At 53.7% G+C, this 22945-nt stretch overlaps 1 protein-coding gene and 1 non-coding gene across 2 annotated transcripts in view; one reads left to right on the forward strand and one right to left on the reverse strand.

Annotated features, from left to right (window-relative positions):
* Positions 1-1484: 1484 nt before the first annotated feature.
* PEMT (phosphatidylethanolamine N-methyltransferase) overlaps positions 1485-22945 on the forward strand; it is an 88995-nt gene continuing 67534 nt past the window's right edge. Inside the window, exons 1-2 of the mRNA XM_002827100.5 lie at positions 1485-1776; positions 19219-19326. Coding sequence (XP_002827146.3) covers positions 1681-1776; positions 19219-19326 — 204 coding nt within the window. The 5' untranslated portion in view covers positions 1485-1680. The remainder of the gene's footprint in view (positions 1777-19218; positions 19327-22945) is intronic.
* On the reverse strand, positions 17538-17646 carry LOC112129859 (U6 spliceosomal RNA). Its single transcript, XR_002912196.3, has one exon. It is a non-coding gene; the product is annotated as a U6 spliceosomal RNA (small nuclear RNA).

The following is a 22945-nucleotide window of genomic DNA, read 5'->3' on the forward strand; positions in this document are numbered from 1 at the left end:
TTCCCACAGGCCAGTTCCTGGGTGATGAGTTTTACCAACATGTATTTCCCTTTTACTTTTGAGGAAAATGAAGGTGGGCTCAGTCACAGAGCTAGTGCATGCTCCAAAGCCAGTGTCTTTCCTGTCTCCTCGGTTGGCCTGCCCCATCCTAGCGATGTGAAGATTGGGACTACCTCTAAAGCAGCACACAGTGGCTGCTCAGTAAATGCTCAATACTGGTAGGTGCTGTGGGCCAAGGTGGAGAGAAACGGGCTATGTGGAGCAGGAAGCAGCTGACTGCAGAAGTCCTGCCTGGGCCCCCAGCAGTCTGGGTGACTGAGCAAATCTTGGAACCTCTCAGTCTATTTCCCCATATTACATAACACCTGGCTACAAAAGGGTTTTTTTCTTTTTTGAGAGGGAGTCTCACTCTGTTGCCCAGGCTGGCATGCAATGGCACCATCTCCGCTGACTGCAACCTCCGCCTCCTGGGTTCAAGCGATTCTCCTGCCTCAGCCTCCTGAGTAGCTGGGATTACAGGTGCGCGCACCACGCCCGGCTATTTTTTGTATTTTTAATAGAGACGGGGTTTCACCGTGTTGGTCACGCTGGTCTCGAACTCCCGACCTCTGGTGATCCGCCCACCTCGGCCTCCCAATGTGCTGGGATTACAGGAGTGAGCCACCACACCCGGCCTACAAAAGGGGTTCTTTTGGGACCCGATCATCTAAACTCTTCTCTTCCATTTGACCCCCTCCATCACTACTCCACAGCTCACCGGTCTTTTCTCTGTTCCTTAGGTGCCCGTCCTGTCTCCAGGCCTTTGTACATACCATTCGTCTTCCCTTGTTTGCCCTGCCCTCACACTTGGCATGTCTGGCACCTCCCCTGCACATTCTAAGACAGCATCCCTCCCTACCATTTGACCCACCCCGTTTTTTCCACCACAGTACTCATCCATATTATAACCCTTTATTCACATTTTGTCTTTCATCTCAGTCAGGAGGCAGCGAGGGCGGGGGACTCTGTGTTGTTCCCTACCGTACCCTCAGCGCACAGACTGGTTCAGAAAATACTCGAGAGTGAATGAGAGAATGAATGAAGGAAAAAATGAGTGGAGGAGGGGTCTTTGGCCGAGCTAAAGAGCATGGGCGCCGCGGGGGCGGGAAGCTCCAGGCAGTGCTCGTCCCGCACCGCCCCCAGAATAAAGCGAATTTCAGAAGAGGGCGGGGGGCCCTGGGCGTGTCTGACCCGGGCCAAGTCCAAGTCCGCAGGAGGCTGCGCGGGAAGCTGCTTATAGCTACGACCCGCGGCCCCCGGCCTCTAGCCCCACCGCCGCCAGGCAAGGGCAGGGACGCCAGGTCAGTTCAAGGCTCGGGTGCGGCAGCCGGCGACCAAAGGCACTGGGCCGGAGGCCGGATCCAAGGGGATACTGCCACGTAGCTGCAGCGGAACCGGCAGGCTCTGCCGCGAAAGACACTGGGACTTGTAGTCTCGGCTCCTCTAGACGCTGTCGCGAGCCCCCAGATAAAGAGGCGCTTCGCGGTGACGGGGAACTACATTTCCCAGAAGGCCGGGATATGTTGGGGGTCACCGGGAAAGCGCCCCGGCTGGCGGCACTTACCCGGTGCTATAGGGCCGGTTCCGGGGGCGCGTGGCTGCAGGGGGGGCCCCCGTGGTCCCTCCTGAGGCGGCCCCCGGATGAAGAGATCTGGGAACCCGGGAGCCGAGGCAACGAGCAGCTCGGTGGCGGGGCCTGACTGCTGCGGAGGCCTCGGCAATATTGATTTTAGACAGGTACTGACCGCACCGGACCGCCGCGGAAACTGGGAGAGGGATCTGCAAGGCCCGAGGGGCGTGAAGGCGTGCGGCGCCTCAAACGCTGCGGGGCGGGGCCGCCAGTTCCCAGGCAATGGAGGCGTGGCGTGGCAGGGGCGGGGCGCCGCTTGCGGGAGCGCCGGCTGTTGTCTGTGCGTGTGCGTGTGCGGGCGCATGTAAACCTCAGATTGCGTGTGTCAGAGACGGGGGCGTTCCTGAACTCGTCTGATTGTGTGCCTGTGTGTGGCCCTGAGATTGTGTGAGTCTCAGAGGTTGTGCGAGTTAGTCTTTGGGATTGTGTGTGTCTCACTGAAATTATGTGATGCTCTGAGAGTGTGCGGGAGAGTGAGTGTGAGTGTGTATGACCGAGGCTGTGTGTGACTGAGCGTGGGCGAGGGTGAAGGAGGCCGATTATATGTTTGGGAGTGTGTTGTGTGGCCCCTGCTCCCGTCCATCCTCCAGGGTCAGGAGGCCAGCTTTTGCCCAGAGGCAGGAGAGTGGTGGGGACCCTGCCTCTCTCCCAGCCGGCCCTGAGCAGGCTGTAGACCACCACCCAACCGTTTCGGGGCCATAATGGGTGCGACCGGCCGCAGAAGCTGGGGGCCTGGCTTGCCTGCTGAGGCTGCCCTCTACAGAGTCCTAGGCCAGGGAGTGCCTGTCCTGGCATCTCCCCAGGCTCCCAATTCCAGTGGATTCCAATTTCCAACCTCTCTTGCATTCTCCCTTCTATCAAAGCTTCCTCTTAGATGCTCCATTTACCTTTTAAATCACCCACTCTTCATGAAGCCTGTAAGGCACATCTCTGCCCCAAACAGCTTCTAATCCAGTTCCTTCGCTCCCTTCATTCCTTACTCACATGTGCATTTATTCACTCACTGATCCAGCCAGTATTGTTTCAGGGCGTACTGAGGGCCTCGTGTCACTCAGAAGGTTAAGGGCATGTCTGTCACTGAGCTTTCATTCTAGGGAGGGAGATTGTAGGCCTGGAAAGCCAGAGAGTTCTCTGAAGGAGCTAACACCAGTTAGTGTTTTGAAGAGTAGCTGATGGGAAGTAGCTGATTGAAATCCCAAGAGAGCCTGTTGCCCTATCTGCGAGGGAGGGACCTGGGATCTGAGAGCCGAAAGGTCAGTCAGTGGGGCAAGATTCCCCAGTGGAGGGAGGCAGGTGCGAAGCCCTCCAGGAGGCACAGGAGGAGATGGGCCACTGGCCCTGAGGGAGCACAGGACCGCTGGCCTGTTGGGTGCTCAGCAGAGGACAGGAAGAAGACTACTACTTTAGTAAACTGTTCATTGAATTACAGCATGCAGTCAGATGAGTGATGGGTCCTACCCCTACAGCTCCTGCATTTTCACCAGGTGAACCTGTATCTGATAATCCTCAGATCAAGATGGGAGGTCATGATCATCCCCAGGGGCGCCCTCAGAAGCCACTGTGCAGAAGGGTGGGTGGGGGAGCCGTGTAGAAGGGGGGCAGAATGCAAGAGGGCAGTGTCCCTTTGCAGACCCAGCTAGGGGCCTGCCAGTGGGCAGGGGAGACTAACTGGGTGTGTGAGGAATGGGCTTTTCTGCTCTTTCTCCTTTCTCCCCAGGGCTGTGCAGCTGGAGAGAGCTGGGGCTGGGGTTCGGGTCAGGGTGACCCTCGTTGACTAACAATCTGTTTTTCTTCTGCTGTCCTTGTTGGTGCAGTTAAGCTTCCTGTTGCCAAGGGATTTTTCTTAAAGAAAGAAAGAAAGAAACATACAATATACAACATACAACATTACATATTTGCTTATGTGGTAGCTCTACTCCCTCCTCAATCGAAATCTCCGGTTTTAAAATATGTCAGTCCCTGGCCTGGGAGAGTTGCAAGGTTTTTGTTCACCCTATGGGTGTCTGAGCTGCAGGATCTCAGGTGCTAGCCCTGTGCTGCTGTGCTGTCCAGTAGAAACATCGTGTGCCACATGCATAATTTAAACCTTTCTAGTAGCCATGTTAAATTAGTAAGAAGAAATGGAAAATAGCAAAGAAATAGAAAAAATAATTTTAATAATATATTTTATTGTTATCAAAATATATATCAGACATATTTTGTCCTGTGGCATTCCAAGCTTGTAGCACTGCCTGTGACCAGTGGCTGCCATGTCATACCAAACAGTGTTGCTCTGGGTACCTCGACCTCCACCAGCTCTTTTCTTTTTTTTTTTTTTTTTTTTTTTTTTTTTTTTGTATTTTTATTTTTATTTTATTTATTTATTTATTTATTTTAATTTATGAAGTATTTATTGATCATTCTTGGGTGTTTCTGGGAGAGGGGGATATGGGAGGGTCATAGGATAATAGTGGAGAGAAGGTCAGGAGATAAACACATGAACAAAGGTCTCTGGTTTTCCTAGGCAGAGGACCCTGCGGCCTTCTGCAGTGTTTGTGCCCCTGGGTACTTGAGATTAGGGAGTGGTGATGACTCTTAAAGAGCATGCTGCCTTCAAGCATCTGTTTAACAAAGCACATCTTGCACCGCCCTTAATCCATTTAACCCTGAGTTGACACAGCACATGTTTCAGAGAGCACGGGGCTGGGGGCAAGGCCATAGATCAACAGCATCCCAAGGCAGAAGAATTTCTCCTAGTCAGAACAAAATGGAGTCTCCTATGCCCACCTCTTTCTACACAGATACAGCAACAATCTGATCTCTCCTTCCTTTCCCCACACTTCCCCCCGCTTCCTTTCAACAAAACCGCCATCGTCCTCATGGCCCGCTCCCGATGGTCGCTGTCTCTTCGGAGCTGTTGGGTACACCTCCCAGACGGGGCGGCCGGGCAGAGACGCTCCTCACTTCCTCCCAGACGGGGTGGCGGCCAGGCAGAGGCGCTCCTCACCTCCCAGACAGGGCGGCCGGGCAGAGGCGCTCCTCACTTCCCAGACAGGGCGGCCGGGCAGAGGCGCTCCTCACTTCCCAGACTGGGCGGCCAGGCAGAGGCGCTCCTCACCTCCTAGACGGGGTGGCCAGGCAGAGGCACTCCTCACTTCCCAGACGGTGTGGCGGCTGGGCAGAGGCGCTCCTCCCTTCCCAGATGGGGCAGCCAGGCAGAGGCGCTCCTCACTTCCTCCCAGACGGGGTGGCGGCCAGGCAGAGGCGCTCCTCCCTTCCCAGATGGGGCAGCCAGGCAGAGGCGCTCCTCACTTCCTCCCAGACGGGGTGGCGGCCAGGCAGAGGCGCTCCTCACCTCCCAGACGGGGCGGCCGGGCAGAGGTGCTCCTCATCTCCCAGACGGGGCGGCCGGGCAGAGGTGCTCCTCACTTCCTCCCAGACGGGGTGACGGCCGGGCAGAGGCGCTCCTCACCTCCCAGACGGAGTGGTCAGGCAGAGGCGCTCCTCACTTCCCATATGGGGTGGCGGCCGGGCAGAGGCGCTCCTCACTTCCCAGATGGGGCAGCCGGGCAGAGGCGCTCCTCACTTCCTCCCAGACGGGGTGGCGGCCAGGCAGAGGCACTCCTCACCTCCCAGACGGGGCGGCCGGGCAGAGGTGCTCCTCATCTCCCAGATGGGGCAGCCGGGCATAGGTGCTCCTCACTTCCTCCCAGACGGGGTGGCAGCCGGGCAGACGCACTCCTCACCTCCCAGACGGGGCGGCCGGGCAGAGACGCTCCTCACTTCCCATACGGGGTGGCGGCTGGGCAGAGGCGCTCCTCACTTCCTCCCAGACGGGGTGGCGGCCAGGCAGAGGTGCTCCTCACTTCCCAGACGGGGTGGCCGGGCAGAGGCGCTCCTCACTTCCCATACGGGGTGGCAGCCGGGCAGAGGCGCTCCTCACTTCCCAGATGGGGCAGCCGGGCAGAGGCGCTCCTCACTTCCTCCCAGACGGGGTGGCGGCCGGGCAGAGGCGCTCCTCACTTCCCAGACGGGGCGGCCGGGCAGAGGTGCTCCTCACTTCCTCCCAGACGGGGCGGCGGCCGGGCAGAGGCGCTCCTCACCTCCCAGACGGGGTGGCCGGGCAGAGGCGCTCCTCCCTTCCCAGACGGAGTGGCCAGGCAGAGGCGCTCCTCACCTCCCAGAGTGGGCGGCCAGGCAGAGGCGCTCCTCACTTCCCAGAGTGGGCGGCCGGGCAGAGGCGCTCCTCACTTCCCATAGGGGGTGGCAGCCGGGTAGAGGCGCTCCTCACTTCCCAGATGGGGCAGCTGGGCAGAGGTGCTCCTCACTTCCTCCCAGACGGGGTGGCGGCCAGGCAGAGGCGCTCCTCACCTCCCAGACGGGGCGGCCGGGCAGAGGCACTCCTCACCTCCCAGAAGGGGCGGCTGGGCAGAGGCGCTCCTCACCTCCCAGAAGGGGCGGCTGGGCAGAGGCACTCCTCACCTCCCAGAAGGGGCGGCTGGGCAGAGGCGCTCCTCACTTCCCATATGGGGTGGCAGCCGGGCAGAGGCGCTCCTCACTTCCCAGACGGGGTGGCGGCCAGGCAGAGGCGCTCCTCACTTCCCAGATGGGGCAACCGGGCAGAGGCGCTCCTCACTTCCTCCCAGACGGGGTGGCGGCCAGGCAGAGGTGCTCCTCACCTCCTAGACGGGGCGGCCGGGAAGAGGTGCTCCTCATCTCCCAGACGGGGCAGCCGGGCAGAGGCGCTCCTCACTTCCTCCCAGACGGGGTGGCAGCCGGGCAGAGGGGCTCCTCACATCTCAGACGATGGGCGGCCGGGCAGAGGCGCTCCTCACTTCCCAGATATGGCGGCCGGGCCGAGGGGCTCCTAACATCCCAGACGATGGGCGGCCAGGCAGAGATGCTCCTCACTTCCTAGACAGGGTGGCGGCGGGGCAGAGGCTGTAATCCTAGCACTTTAAGAGGCCAAGGCAGGAGGCTGGTAGGTGGAGGCTGCAGCGAGCCGAGATCACACCACTGCACTCCAGCCTGAGCACCATTGAGCATTGAGTTAGCGAGACTCCGTCTGCAATCCCAGCACCTCGGGAGGCCGAGGCAGGCAGATCACTCGAGGCCAGGAGCTGGAGACCAGCCCGGTCAACACGGTGAAACCCCGTCTCCACCAAAAGTACAAAAACCATTCAGGCGTGGCGGCGCGCGCCTGCAATCCCAGGCACTCGGCAGGCCGAGGCAGGAGAGTCACAGGAGCCCGAGGCAGGGAGGTTGCAGCGAGCCGAGATCATGGCAGTACAGTCCAGCTTCGATAACAGCGGGAGACCGAAAAAAGAAGGAGAGGGAGACCGAAGAGAGGGAGAGGGAGACCCAAGAGAGGGAGAGGGAGAGGGGGAGGGGGAGGGGGAGGGGGAGGGGGAGGGGGAGGGGGAGGGGGAGGGGACACCAGCTCTTTTCTAGGCCTGCTTCAGCAGGTACAGAATCTTGCTTGTTTTTAATAAAAAAAAAAAAAAAAAATCAGCCGTTTGGGCTGGGCACGGTGGCTCACGCCTGTAATCCCAGCACTTTGGGAGGCTGAGGCGGGCGGATCACCTGAGGTCTGGAGTTGGAGACCAGCCTGACCAACATGGAGAAATCCCGTCTCTACTAAAAATAGAAAAAATTAGCCAGGCATGGTGGCGCATGCCTGTACTCCCAGCTACTCGGGAGGCTGAGGCAGGAGAATCACTTGAACCTGGTAGGTGGAGGTTGCAGTGAGCCGATATCACGCCATTGCACTCCAGCCTGGGCAACAAGAGTGAAACTCTGTCTCAAAACAAAAACAAACAACCCAAAAAATCAGCTGTTGGGCTGAGGAGTTAGGGTGAGGAGTGTGCCCACTGCAGCCTCATTGACTGAGGCCCCTTTGCTCCTTGTTGCCCTCCCTGTCAGGGGATTCTGGAGCCTTGTTCTTCAGCTGGGTAGCTGCCTGAAGGCAGTGGGGTGGCAGGTGGACGAGAGCAGGGTCTGCATCTTAATGTCCACAGGCAGGGGCACCTCCAGGATTCAGAAGATGGCTCCAGTAGGGCCTAGGGGTGCGGGCACCCAGGCTGGCAGAGCACACTGAGGTCATCAGAGCAAGGGCGCATGCCCAGGTCTCAGGTCCCTTTTCCATAGCGAATCACCTGCTCACCAGAGCGGGTGAGTGATGATGTCTCCAGCTTGGTGTTGGTGTCAAGAAGAATGGGGACAGTGAGGGGGTTATTGTGAAGAACAGAATGAGATGAGGGGTGTAGAGAAGCTTTATGAAGTGTCGAGTGCAGCCCACCTGAGGGTGGTCTTTAAGAAGGCAAAGCCCTTGTATTCAGAAGGCTGAGAGATCTGGGGCAGGGGACACAGGTCCCTGTCTGTAATATGGGCACCCAAGTAAGGCCCTGGAGGCAAAACTCCAACGGCCGATGTGGGGTATCTTGACTGCCTTTCAGGGAAAAATGTTTGCCTCTATCCAAAATCGTTTCCAAAAATCTTTTGATTGTATTACTTTAGTTGAAATAAACATTAGGCCATTATATTAGATGAGTTACTCTGTGGTGTTTTCAAGGCCATACATTTTGTCTTCAGTAATTTTGGCAACAGCCAAGACAGAGCAGGGTTGAGGCTTTCTGTGGCTGCTCATCAAAACAATGACAGAAACTCTTGGAGCTTGTTTCCGCTGCCTCTGTTGAGATGACACTGTTTTTCCTCATTAAGCTGTAAATATGAATTACATTGATGTTTTGAATGTTGAACCAGCTCTGGATTCCTGGGGTGATCCCTGGCTGGTCCTGACCTATTATCCTTTGTATATATTGCTGGATTTGATTTGCTCTAATTTTTGGGGGGATTTTCTTTCTTTATCTGGTTTTATTTGATTTAATTAATTTATTTATTTTAAGACAGAGTCTCGCTCTGTCAGTCAGGCATGTACTCAGGAATGCAGTGGCGTGATACCAGCTCATTGCAACCTCCGCCTCCCGAGTTCAAGCAATTCCCCCACCTCAGCCTCCTGAGTAGCTGGGATTACAGGTGCACCTACCACCACACCCGGTTTTTGTTTTGTTTTGTTTTGTTTTTTGTATTTTTAATAGCGACAGGGTTGTTGGCCAGGCTGGTCTCAAACTCCTGACCTTAAGTGATCAACCCACCTTGGCCTCCTAAAATGCTGGGATTACAGGCGGTGAGCCACCACACCTGGCCTGGTTTTAATGTTAGGGTAGTACAGTGAGTTGGGAAGTGTTGCCTCCCTCTTCCGTATTCTGGAAGAGATTGTGTGGAATTGGAATTATTTTTTCCTTAAATGTTAGGCAGAATTCATCCAGGAAACCATTTGGGCTCAAGGCTTTCTTTTTTTAGGTTTTTAAGCCATAAATTCAAATCCTTTAAAAGATAAAGGATTATTTCTTGAATGAATTTTGGCAGTTGTGTCTTGCAAGGATCGGTTCATTTCATCTAAGTTACTTAATTTGTGTTATTCATAGTATTCCCTTATTATTACTTTAATGTTTGTGAGGTCAGTAGAGAAGTCCCGTCTTTTATTTCTGATATTGATATTTTGTGTGTTTTCTCTTTTTTTCTTGGTCAGGCTGGCTGGAGGTTTCTCAATTTTATTGGGAAAAAAAATTTTCCCCAAAGAACCAGCTTTGGGTGTAATTTTTTTTCTCTATTGTTTTCCTGTTTTCAATTTGATTGATTTTTGCTTATCTTTAATTTTTTTGTCCTGCCTCCTTTGGGTTTAACTTATTCCTCTTTCTCTAATTTCTTTCTTTCTTTTTTTGAGACGGAGTCTCCCTCTGTTGCCCAGGCTGGAATGCAGTGGTGCAATCTCGGCTCACTGCAACCTCCGTCTCCCGGGTTCAAGCAATTCTCCTGCCTCAGCCTCCCAAGTAGCTAGGATTACAGGCGTCCTCCACCATGCCTGGTTAATTTTTGTATATTTAGTAGAGACGGGGTTTCATCATGTTGGCCGGGCTGGTCTTGAACTCCTGACCTCAAGTAATCTGCCTGCTTCAGCCTCCCAAAGTGCTGGGATTACAGGCATGAGCCACTGCGCCCAGCCACTCTTTCTCTAATTTCTTAAGGGCAAAGCTTATATTCCTGACCTGGGACTTTTCTTCCTTACTAATAGAAGCCCTGCCTTAGCCGCATCCCACAGGGTTTCATGTGTTCTATTCTCATTTTCATTCAGTTCAAAATGTTTCTAGATTTCCCAAGACTTCCCATTTGGCCCTCGCGTGCATTCTTTCCACAATCGCTTTCTGTGACTGATTTCGAGTTTAATTCTGTGGTGGTTTGGGAGCATACTGTGTATGCTTTCTATTCGTTTAAATCTAAGGTTTGTTTGATGGCCCCAACTGTGATCTGTTTTGGTGACACCAAAGAGACTCCAGGCTGTTCCCAAGGCTGCCGTGTGCTGTGGTCAGGTCCAGCCACTGGATGGCGCTGCTCAGGTCAGCTGCGTCCTCCCGATTTTCCACCTGCGTTTCTTTCTTTCTCTTCCTTTCTTTCTTTCTTTTTCTTTCTTTCTTTCTCATTAGATTTTTTTTAATGGGTCTCAAAATTCTGTGACAATTTTTTTTTTTTTTTGAGACGGAGTCTCGCTCTGTCGCCCAGGCTGAAGTGCAGTGGCGCCATCTCGGGTCACTGCAAGCTCCGCCTCCCGGGTTCACGCCATTCTCGTGCTTCAGCCTCCCGAGTAGCTGGGACTACAGGCGCCTGCCACCACGCCCGGCTAATTTTTTTTATTTTTTAGTAGAGACAGGGTTTCACTGTGTTAGCCAGGATGGTCTCGATCTCCTGACTTCGTGATCCGCCCGCCTTAGCCTCCCAAATTGCTGGGATTACAGGCGTGAGCCACCGCGCCCTGCCCAACAAATTTTTGGTCAAGTTGTTTCCATTCAAAAGTACTGATTTTAAAAACTAATAACTTAAAACTGCTACAGGCAAAAAAGAAAACCAAAGTGATCCACAAAACATTTTCCTTTCCTTCTGAAGGTTTTACGATGCATTGTTATCATTAACCAGTATTTTACTACTAAATTTAAATGGCCAATTGAAACAGTTCTGAGACGTTCTTCCACCACTGATTAAGAGCGGGGTGGCAGGTATTAGGGATAATATTCATTTAGCCTTCTGAGCTTTCTGGGCAAACTTGGTGACCTTGCCAGCTCCAGCAGCCTTCTTGTCCACTGCTTTGATTCTCTCAGTCACTGACAGGACCATGGAGGGCCCTAACAAGAACTGTGGATTTGTCTTTTCCACCCTTTAGTTCTGTCAGCTTTTGCTTCATACCTCACCTCACTTCTTGTTGTTGTTGTTGTTTGTTTTTGAGATGGATTCTTGCTCCGTCGCCCAGGCTGGAGTGCAGTGGCTTGACCTCAGCTCACTGTAACCTCCGCCTCCCGGGTTCATGCGATTCTCCTGCCTCAGCCTCCAGAGTAGCTGGGATTACAGGCGCCCAGCACCATGCCCGGCTAATTTTTGTATGTTTAGTGGAGACGGGGTTTCACCATGTCGGCTAGGCTAGTCTTGAATGCCTGACCTCAGGTGATCCACCTGCCTTGGCCTCCCAAAGTGCTAGGATTACAGGCGTGAGCCACCGCGCCTGGCCGCTCACCTCAGTTCTTAATCTGAAGAGTGGCCGTCCCTCGCAGGGTTGTCACCAGGACTCGATGACACGGTTGTCACAGCCAGCGTCTGTCTAGCCATGCCCCCCGCCAGGCGCTGCGCTGAGTGCTTTCCTTGCACTTTCTCATTTAATCCTCCTGGCGTCCCATGGCACCTCTACCATTCCCACCTCACAGGCTAGGAAGTGGCGCTCAGCGAGGAGAGATGGCTGCCCGCCGTGGCACGGGCGTCCTTGTCTCATGAGCACTCTGTTCTGTCTCCTGCAAGTCCCTTGCCAGAGCTTGGCAGCTAGTTCACTTCCGAGTGAAGGTTGGCTGGCTTATTGTTACTATTGTCTTCAAAATACAATGTGTATTTACACAGAGACACAGTAGCACCTAGCAGGTTCTGTCCTGGGCCCTGGAAGGTAAAGGTAAAGAAAAGGAGGATGGCTGGGCTTGGTGGCTCACACTTGTAGTTTCAGTACTTTGGGAGGAGGCCGAGGTGGGAGAATCACTTGAGCCCAGGAGTTCCAGACCAAACTGGGCAATGTGGTGAGACTCCATATCTACAAAATAAAAAATTAGCCAGGTTTGGGCCGGGTGCGGTGGCTCATGCATGTAATCCCTCGGCACTTCGGGAGGCTGAGGCAGGAGGATCATGAGGTCAGGAGATCAAGACCATCCTGGCTAACACCGTGAAACCCTGTCTCTACTAAAAATACAAAAAAATAGCCGGGCATGGTGGCGGGCGCCTGTAGTCCCAGCTACTTAGGCGGCTGAGGTAGGAGAATGGCGTGAACCCGGGAGGTGGAATTTGCAGTGAGCAGAGATCGCGCCACTGCACTCCAGCCTGGGTGACAGAGTAAGACTCCATCTCAAAAAAAAAAAAAAAAAAAAAGGAAAGAAAAAAGAAAATGGGGTGAAGCTCACAACCAGCAGAGGAGTGAGAAGAGGCAGCCCAGCGTGGAGGCGAGCAGGGCCTTAAGAAGCACGGTCCTACCCACGGGCCCCACGCCCACCCCTGCTGGAGCACGTGAGCTGTCAGTGCCTTTTGAGTTTGGCTCAGGTCACACTTGTTAATTGAAGAATGAATGACATTTCACCCTCCTGAAAAGAGTTATGGATCTGGGGAACTGGAGCAGCTGCCGGCCATTTCGTTTTACTGTGGGATCTAGAGAACACAGTCGCATTGTGACATTCTAACTTCCACCCCTCCTGCCATGAGATGGTTTTTGCTGCCCAGGGCTTGCCTGACCTCAGATTCCAGCATCCAGGAGGGTCCCTCCAGAGAGTGAATGGTGAGAGAGGGACCTGTATTAGTTGACATTAAGCAGACAGAGTAGAGGGGCCGCCAGCCTCGGCCCTGAGTGGGCCCTGTACTTTTACATCTGGTCTCGCTTCTGTGCAGAAGGTAACCTCCGGTGGCCTGTCTCATCACCCCCATTCCACTCAAGGGAAACCTGGGCTTGGATTGGTCATGGGAGGCTTGCCATGGTCCCTCACGGTGGGTGGTGAAGCTCCCAGCTCAGACAGTGGCTGCCAAAGGCCAGAGTCCTCTGAGCCAGGTGGCCTCCTATGTGGAAAAACAGGGTTAGGGGGCTGGCTTAATGTGAAATGGCTTCTCCTCTTCTACCAGAGGATAAACTTTTTTAAAAATATATTTATTTTATTTTATTTTTTGAGATGAAGTTTTGCTGTTGTTGCCCAGGCTGGAGTGCAGTGGCGTGATCTCGGCTCACTGCAATCTCTGCTTCCTGGGTTCAAGCGATTCTCCTGCTTCAGCCTCCCCAGTAGCTGGGATTACAGGTGCCTGCCACCATGTCCAGCTATTTTTGTATTTTTAGTAGAGATGGAGTGTCACCATGTTGTCCAGGCTGGTCTCGAACTCCTGACCATCAGGTGATCTGCCCGCTTCGGCCTCCCAAAATGCTGGAATTACAGGCATGAGCCACTGGGCACAGCCAGAGAATAAACTTCTTTTTTTTTTTTTTTTGAGATGGAGTCTTGCTCTGTCATCCAGGCTGGAGTGCAGTGGCATGATCTTGGCTCACTGCAACCTCTGCCTCCCAGGTTCAAGTGATTCTTCTGCCTCAGCCTCCCCAGTAGCTGGGACTACAGTCGCGCACCACCATGCCCAGCTAATTTTTGTATTTTTAGTAGAAACAGGGTTTCACCATATTGGCCAGGCTGGTCTCAGACTCCTGGCCTTGTGATCCGTCTGCCTAGGCCTCCCAAAGTGCTGGGATTACGGGGGTGAGCCATCGCGCCCGGCCCAGAGAATAAACTTCTTAGAGGAAAAAGACTCTGGCACACTCATCCTTATGTCTTTGTGCCAGGCACAGGGCTCTAACCCAAAGTTGCCCCAAATAAACGTTACCCGAGTCAGCTTATGGTGCCAGGGCATGAGGGCAGCTCTGGGGGCAGTGGGGGCTGCAGCACTGCAGGCAGATTCTGCAGGGGTGATGGATCCCAGGAGGACCCTGTCCCCTGTCCAGCAGCCCCCACCCATTCCCCTTCCCTTTGTTGTGTGTGGTGTGTGGCCTGGAATCGATGTGACTTTGCCTGTCCAGGCCTGCTGTTTGTCCATGTGTCACAATGTGACATGTTGACCCGCTGCAGATCATTCCCTGACCACAGAGTGCTGCTCCTGAGAACCCTGCACCCCTCAATGGAGTAAATTACCATAAAGCCTCTTCCTTACCCACGCTTTGGGGTGTTAACAGCTGAGGTTATTCGTCGGTGACCTGTGGGACTCGAACTATTCCTGCAGCTCAGCGGACCTCCTGGCTGTGGTGGGTAGCTCCTTTCCTTTAGTCAGATTCCAAGGCCTCTGCAACCTGGAGCCTTGGAGGGGGGGTTCCATTAGAATTACTGGGTAGCAGAAAGCCAGGACCTCTGCTGTATGAAGGAGGTTGGGGCTGGGAGTGGATGGGAGACCGCCCTTTGGTCACAGGTGTGCAGGGAAGGCCATCAAGGGAGACTCTGACACCCGGAGGCAGAGCCTGGATGTGGGACCCAGGACTCTGCTACTCTGCTCACGTCTGACCTGGATTTTTGGTTCTTTTTTTGCCAATCCAGTTTCAGGAGGGAGGTCCATCCTCCTGAGGGGGGTTTTGGAAATGACAGCTATCAGAAAGGGACTATCATGTCTCTGAGTGGGGATCAGGGAGCTGGGAGGGGCTTCCCTCTGCTGCCTAGAATTCCACTCTGAACCATTAGTCATTCTTTCCAGCGAAGCAGGTGCTTCTCCGGGCAACACAAATCCTCCTCAAGGTGACTGAAGTGACCGGATGGACACCACCACCCTCCTGAGACAGGCTGACCTGAGAACATTGGGACCTGGGCACAGGAGGGAGAGGGGGGAGGGGGTGGATATGTTCCAGCTTTGACCAGTTCAGCCGTAATTGGGAGACTCAGGTGGATGTCAGCTGCTGCTGGGTTCCCCCAGTGTTAGTTGCTTAATCTTTCAGTGCCTCAGTTTCCCTCCTTCATCTTGGCTCCCACAAAAGGTGAAAAAAGCATATTTCTTGCTCACTTTCCCAGTTTCCTTGGGTTTCAAGACCCAGAAGCACTCACTTTTATCCTTATCCCCTTTTTATGGGGCTTTCTGTCTGGTAGGGCTAGACTTGCTCAGGCTGGCTCTGCTCCTCACTGCCTGGGGTCTCTTTTATCTGCAAAGTAGGCTAACAACAGGGCTTTACTTTTAGGGTGGTTGAGAGTATGGCCAGAGATGGGTCTGCGCTCACTGCCAGGTCCTGTGTTTTCTTAGACCCCCTAGAGTGAAGGCCTCCTTAGTGGAGCTCAGCATTTGGTGATAACGCTGAGTTGAATTCCTTATGAGAGGCAGCATTTCCCCCAGAGCCCAGTGGGGAAGTAGTAGAAGATCATTTACACTCAGGAAGATGCACCTCTCTTAGTTGTAGAGTTGAAGAGGCACCAGTGGTATGGGAAGTGTTTTTCCTGGCCCTGGAAAATGCCCTCCGTCCCTTCCTGGCCCCAGGCTCAGTGTCCCTAGGCCTTTCTTGCTTTCCCCTTTCCCTTAGCTGAGCGGGGCTCTGCCCTGTGACTCACTCTGCCCTTTCTCCTCTTTGGCTTGGCTAACAGCATGCTGGTCTGTAGGTAAGGGTCCATGGGGAGGGCTCTGGGGGAAGTCCAAAGGCAGGAGGCCACTGAGGTCCTTTGCTGTGCCCTGGGGAGCAACCGGCAAAGCCAGGGTTGGGGGAGGGAGTGGATGAGGTGGTTGTGTAAGAGGCGGAATGACAGATGGGCCGCGGGAGGATTGGTAGTGGGAATGAGGCAAGGGAGGGGTAGGGTGAGGCCAGGCTTTGGCTGGGGGCTGAATGGGGAATGGGGAGTGGGAGGGATGGGTGAAAACTGGCCGCTGGCCCACTCATGGGGTCTGCTGTGCACATGCAGGGGGATAACTCACCCTTGGTGCACTTCGTAAGTGCCAGGCATGACCAAAGCCAGGACTCTTCCCTGAGCCAGCTTTCCACCCTCCCCCCACCAGGCTGTCAAGGGACAGGGCCTTGGAATCAGATGTGGGTTTTCTTTTTTTTGAGACGGAGTCTTGTTCTGTCACCCAGGCTGGAGTGCAGTGGGACAATCTTGGCTCACTGCAACCTCCACCTCCCAGGTTCAAGCCATTCTTCTGCCTCAGCCTCAGCCTCCCACGTAGCTGGGACTACAGGCATGCGCCACCATGCCTGGCTAATTTTTGTGTTTTTAGTAGAGATGGGGTTTCACCACATTGGCCAGGCTGGTCTCAAACTCCTGACCTTGTGATCTGCCTGCCTGGCCTCCCAAAGTGCTGGGATTACAGGCCACCGTGCCTGGACTGGAGGTGCTTAATAGATGTTATCATCAAACTGAAGATAAGGCCAGGCCTCAGGTTAAGCCCCAGGTTCTAGAAGCTTTGGGGCTGCATCACAGGCCTTCCCTCCCCTCCCTTCCCCTCCCTTCAGGGCAGGACAACCTGCTCTGAGCCTGGCCCAGTTGTCCTTCATGAGCGGCCAGTGCCTGCTCTGGGGAGTGTGGGCCTAGGCTCACAGCCCCAGGCGTTGGGAGGCACCTGCTGGAGCGCCAGGCCTTGTTGGCTGCAGGCGCTGGGCAGGCACTGTGCAGTGCCCAGAGGCTGTGGCCGCAGCTAGGCAAGTGGTGCTTCCCTGGGTTCCTTCTTCCCGCCATTTGCGGAGTGGCTTTTCTTAGTCATTTGTTTACTGATGCCCATGCCTGCTGCCGTGGCCACTCTTTCACTCAGCTGTCTACAGATTCCAGTAGCAGTGCACCTTTGGTCCTGTGTCAGCTCATTCATCCCTCAGGAGGGGCCTGCATTGGAGCTTTTTGTTTGTTTGTTTTGAGACGAAGTGTTGCTCTGTCACCCAGTGGAGTGCAGTGGCACATCCACCTCCGGGTTCAAGTGATTCTCCTGCCTCAGCCTCCCGAGTAGCTGGGATTATAGGTATGCACCACCATGCCCGGCTAATTTTTGTGTTTTTAGTAGAGACAGGGTTTCACTATGTTGGCCAGGCTGGTCTCAAACTCCCGACCTCAGGTCATCCGCCCACCTCGGCCTCCCAGAGTGCTGGGATTATAGGCATGAGCCACCACGCCCGGCCTAGAGCATTTAATATCTGCTTAGCTCTGCCCTTGGCCCTGTAGTGAGATGATTGTTTGCACCTCAGGGATGCAGGCTGATCAGGTGGGGAGACCACACTTGGGAAGGATGGCAGGCCATAGCAGAAGATGGCTTTATACTGATCGACGTCTGAGAGACATCCCATGGTCACACCCTGCAAGTGGCCTGGTAGCAGGCAGAGTTATGTCAGGAGACTGTCGTTTGGGGAAGCAAGGATTGGAGTGGAGGCTGCGCTTGCCCCCCGGGGCTGGCTGACCCTGGGCAGAAGCACCGTCTCCTCCCCACCCCTTCCCCAAAATGTGGGAGATCAAAGCGCTCTTTGAAGGAATTTACTGTATTTCCAAATGCAATAGAACAAAACACACCATTATGGGAAAGATCACAGCTCTGATGGACTTTACACTTATTTTTTTTATTTTTTGTTTTTAATTTTTTTTAAAGATTTTTATTATTATACTTTAAGTTCTGGGGTACATGTGCAGAACGTGGAGGTTTGTTACATACGTATACATTTGCCATGGTGGTTTGCTGCACCCATCAACCCATCATCTACCTTAGGTATTTCTCCTAATGCTATCCCTCCCCTAGCCCCCCGCACCCTGACAGGCCCTGGTGTGATGTTCCCCTCCTTGTGTCCAAAAATGTGGAACGCTTCATGAATTTGTGTGTGTCACCCTTGTGCAGGGGCCATGCTAATCTTCTCTGTATTGTTCCAATTTTAGTATATGTGCTGCCAAAGTGAGCACAACTTTACACTTATTGTATAATTTAGTATTTTTAAAAATTTTTGAGTTGCATATGGAGAGACATCATAATATTTTTCAGTGCATTTTAGAAACAGTTTTTTATTTTAATTTATTTTTAAATTAATTAATTGTTTATTTTGTGAGACAGGGTTGCCCAGGCTGGAGTGCAAGTGGCACAATCACAGCTCACGGCAGCCTCGAACACCTGGGCTCAAGCGATCCTCTTGCCTTGGCCTACCAAGTAACTGGAACTACGCCCAGGTAGTTTTTACATTTTTGTAGAGACACGGTCTCACTATGTTGCCTAGACTGGTCTCAAACTCCTGGCCTCAAGTGATTCTCCCACCTTGGCCTCCCAAAGTGAGCCCAGGAGTTCAAGGTTGCAGTGAGCTATGAACGCGCCACTGCACTCCAGCTTGGGCAGCAGAGGGAGACTCTGTCTCAAAAAAAAAAAAAAATGTAAAATCTGAATATTTGATACTATAGTTTATGTTGTTTTCTAGAAATTTCTGTCTAGGCGCTGAACTCAGCCGTGTGTTTGAGAACGTTTCACAGTGCTGTGTGTAGACCTAGTGCTTTTTTTTTTTTTTTTTTGAGGCGGAGTCTCGCTTTGTTGCCCAGGCTGGAGTGCAGTGGCGCGATCTCTGCTCACTGCAAGCTCCGCCTCCCAGCTTCATGCCATTCTCCTGCCTCAGCCTCCTGAGTAGCTGGGACTACAGGCGCCCGCCACCATGCCTGGCTAATTTTTTGTATTTTTAGTAGAGATGGGGTTTCACCGTTTTAGCCAGGATGGTCTTGATCTCCTGACCTCGTGATCCGCCCGCCTTGGCCTCCCAAAGTGCTGGGATTACAGGCGTGAGCCACCGCGCCCGGCCGACCTAGTGCTTTTAACTGCTGTAGTTTAGCTGCTGTAGGAATGGGCCACGGGTTTTTTTTTTTTCTTCATTTCTTTGGTTGCTGGACACCTAAGTTGTTTGTCATTGTTCCTGATGTTTTCATGCAAGCTGATGGCGGGGCGGGGGCAGTGTCCACGTATGCGGGTGGTGTGGCCGGGATGTGGGCGCACACTTTTTCAGTTTACCCCGCCCCACTCACACCCTCGTGTGCACTCAAGATTGTCCCCTGTCAAGTGTGGACGAGGAGAGGCACACCACTATTGTTTTAATTTGCTTTTACCTGATTCCGGGTAGGTTGAGCATCTCTTCACATTTATCTCAGCTGCTTGGGTTTCCTCTAGGGCCTCTGAGAACCCTCATCCAGGAGGGTCTCAGTCACACCAGGGTTGGTGTCACCTCCCTTCAGGGTGCCAGGCACCCCTCTTCAGAGGTGCTGATTTCCTCATCTGGCATCCAGGCACATTTCTGCGGCCGCCCTCCCAGGACATGACACAGGTCATTAGGTTTCAGCTTTTTATCTTCCCTTTTATGAGACTACACTGTAGTAACCTTTGCCGGACTTGGATGTTCCCAGGCCTCCCAGCGTGTTCCCAGAGGGTAACTTTGTCTCCAACTCCTGGGGGCTCACAGGCCCTGCTGTGTCTGGGGGATGCTGATGCTGGCTCTGTCCCTGCAGGCAGACTTCTGCGTTATGACCCGGCTGCTGGGCTACGTGGACCCCCTGGATCCCAGCTTCGTGGCTGCCGTCGTCACCATCGCCTTCAATCCGCTCTACTGGAATGTGGTAAGTGATGTGCTTGACACTGTCCAGACGGGAGTATCCCACTGCTGGGTGAGCCCCACATGCAGGGGATCGCGGCGGTTGCTGCTGGCTGGCCAGACAGACAGACAGACAGCTCTACTTTTCCCTCTCGTGTCTGTCGCTGGCTGATGTGGAGTACTAGGCGCTTCCTGCCGTCTCGCCTTCGGGATCCAGCAGCCATTGGGCTGCCCAGGCTGGTATCAGGATGGTCCAGGACTGCAGGGGTGGCCCTCCTACCCTCACAAGAACCTGCAGGAGAACGCTGCCCCATGGTGGGGCTGCCATTGGTCACATGTGCCTGGCAATCTGATGGCCTTCTCATGCATGAAGTGGGTTGCCCAGGAAGTGGGGGCTCTCTTCCCGTCTGCCATGTCACACAGTAAAGCCACTTGCTTGTAAATCTCCCACCCCTCATGTGTTCCAAAAACATGGTTATTTTTCCCACATGAGGCTTCCAGCAAAACGGCCTGCACATTCTGGACCCAGGCGAACTGGGTGGCAGGAGCAAGCTGGCATGAGTTGAAAGCAAGCCGCCAGCGTGGCACCAGCTCATGATGGGTGCCAGGGGATGTTTGGGTGCCTGGGGACCAGCACCAAGGGGTGGGTGGACTGCGTGGGAAGTGGGCTCTGGGCCTTTTGAGGAAAGTGTGGGAAGGGAGGGCCGTCAGTTCCTTCTGCAGCCTTTCTGAGATGCCCCCCACGCCTCCCAGACTGTGGGGTAAAGCTCTTGGGGTTCCTGGCCCGCTCTCCCAAGGCTGTCTCTGGGGGGTGCTTCCAGGCTGCTTCCCAGGGATCCTGCTAGGGGAGTGGGTGGTCCCGGGGCTCAGCGGGGGTTGGGCTTGCTGATGCAGAGCCCTGAGCGTCCTGTGATCACCCCCGAGGCTAATCTGCAGAGTAAGGCCAAGATCAGCGTCAGCAGCACATTGTTCCAGACAGTTTTCATTTAAGGTGAGCCCTTGATCCCAGGGCAGAACAGGACATGTTTTTCATTTAGTTTATGACTTGAGATTTTTCTCCATCTGGTGAGAGAAGTGGGTGGGGGCCAGCCTGCTCATGTCAAAGACAGTGCATTCCAAAGAATGCCCTGTCCCTGCTGTCCTGAACATGCTGGACACACTCCGAGTATGGATGCTCCGGTGGCCCACAGGGGAGGGGCTTCGAGGGGAGGTCCAGAGGTGGGACTGAGACTGGCGAGCTTGGTGTAGCCAAACACTGGCCTCCCAGACACCCCTTTCTCCTGAGAAGCCTTGGCTGGGCTGGGGAGCACCTGTACTCTCAGCCACACCGTCCCCAGCCGGCCCCAACCTCCTGACATGGACCCCTGTAGCCAGGGCTGCAGCTGCAGTGCCTGGCCATCCTGGCATTCCCTCCCACTGCCTGGCCTGCATGCTTCCCCTCTCCTTTCACCTTTGCACACACCCAGCTTGCCAGAGATATGAGGTGGTGAAGGGTGAGGAGGGGGTTTGGAGGCTGAAAAATGGTCCTGCAAAGACGTCCGCATCCTATGAAGGTCTCTTACATGGCACACACACAAGGGTCTTTGCAGACGTGATGAAGTCAAGAAGCTTAAGCTGGGGAGATGGCCTTGAGTTACCCAGGTGGGCCCTAAGTGCCATTGTGTGTGTCCTTTTAACAATGGAGTGGCACAGGGACATTGAAACACAGGAGTGTCTCTTGTCACCATGGAGGCAGAGGCTGGAGTGACCAAGCCACTAGCCAAGGAAGGCCAGGCCCACCAGCAGCTGGAAGAAGCAAAAAACGGAGTCTCCCCCACAGCCTCTGGTGGAAGCACAGCCCAGTCGGCACCTTGATTTTGGCCCAGTGGTAACTGATTGGGGATTGCTGTTGTTTTCAGCCCCTAAGTTGGTGGTCATTTGTTACAGCAGCCACAGGAAGCGAGGCCAGGGTACTCAAAAAGCCAAAGACCCCTGTTGGAAGACGTTGTGGGCCTAACCCTTGGAGTGTTGGGTGTGCCACGCTCTTTGCTGTCCACAGTGCTTCTCTGCGGGAGATGCTGGGCTCTCACAGCCAGAGGAGGTCCCTGCCCTCTGGCTTCCTGCAGGCCTGACGTTGACCAGCAGTCACTGAGGTACATGTGGGTCTCCCAGCACTGGGAGCTTGGCTGGCTGAATGCATGGGGGTCCTGAGGATGCTTTTATTTATGCACAAGCCCCCTCAGGTCACTTCCCACTGGCCTAGCCAACAGTGTGTTTTTGTGCAGTTCATTGTGAAGGTTCTCAGTGGCTCATGAATGGCAGAGTGGTTAAGACGCAGTAAGATTTGGCCGGGCGCGGTGGCTCATGCCTGTAATCCCAGCACTTTGGGAGGCTGAGGTGGGTGGATCACCTGAGGTCAGGAGTTCGAGACCAGCCTCGCCAACATAGTGAAACCTCGTCTCTACAAAAAATACAAAAATTTAGCCAGATGTGGTGGTGTATGCCTGTAGTCTCAGCTACTCGGGAGGCTGAGGCAGGAGAATCTCTTGAACCCAGGAGGCGTAGGTTGCAGTGAGCCGAGATTGCACCACTGTACTCCAGCCTGGGTAACAGAGTGAGACTGTGTCTCAAAAACAAAAACAAACAAACAAAAAAAAGATGCAGTAAGATTTGGAAGACAGCATGTGTCTGTGTGTTTGGCATACGGTTTTTTTTTTTTTTTTGGTCATAAGCTTTTGAGTAGTCTCATTTTGAGAAAGTTTTTCACTGGAACAGTTTGTGGTCATTAGTGGGAGAGGGAGCGAGCTCTTCAAAGTGGTTTCAAAAGGAGAAAAGTTAAGAAACATGTTGCAGTTCTGTGGGCTGCTGCCGGGGAGAGTATCCGGACGGCATCTGGAGTGGGATGTCGAGGCCCAGCTCCGTGATGCCAGAAGCCCAGTGGGCGGATCAGTTGAGCCAAGGAGTTGGAGACCATCCTGGGGAACATGGCAAAACCCTGCCACTACAAAAAATACAAAAATTAGCCGTGTGTGGTGGTGTGCCCCTGTAGTCCCAGCTACTGAGTTGGCTGAGGTAGGAGAATCACTTGAACCCGGGAGGTCGAGTGCAGCTGTGATCACACTACTGCACTCCAGCCTGGGCGACAGAGCAAGACCCTGTCTTAAAAAACAAAAACAAAGACAGGCCAACAGGCCACAACCAGGGAAGCACTTAAATAACTTAATAGTTATCAATGCAGTTGTCCCTGGGTATCCACAGGGGATTGGTTCCAGTTCCCCGTGGATACCAAAATCGGCAGATGCTCAGGTCCCTGATGGGAAACAATGTTGTATTTGAGTATAACGTATGCCCACCCTCCTATATACTTTACATCATCTCTAGTTTACTTATCATACCCAAGACAATGTACATGCTAGGTAGTTACACTGTATTATTTTTTGTGTTATTATGTTATTACTTTTTGTTTTCATTTTTTTCCTGAATTTTTCTTTCTTCTTTTTTTTTTTTTTTTTTTTTTTTGAGACAGCATCTCACTCTGTCGCCCAGGCTGGAGTGCAGTGGCATGATCTTGGCTTACTGCAACCTCTGCCTCTCGGGTTCAAGCGATTCCCCTGCCTCAGCCTCCCAAGTAGCTGAGATTACGGGGGCCTGCCACCAAGCCCAGT

This window comes from Pongo abelii, chromosome 19 (assembly GCF_028885655.2).
Source record: "Pongo abelii isolate AG06213 chromosome 19, NHGRI_mPonAbe1-v2.0_pri, whole genome shotgun sequence".
NCBI lineage: Eukaryota > Metazoa > Chordata > Mammalia > Primates > Hominidae > Pongo > Pongo abelii.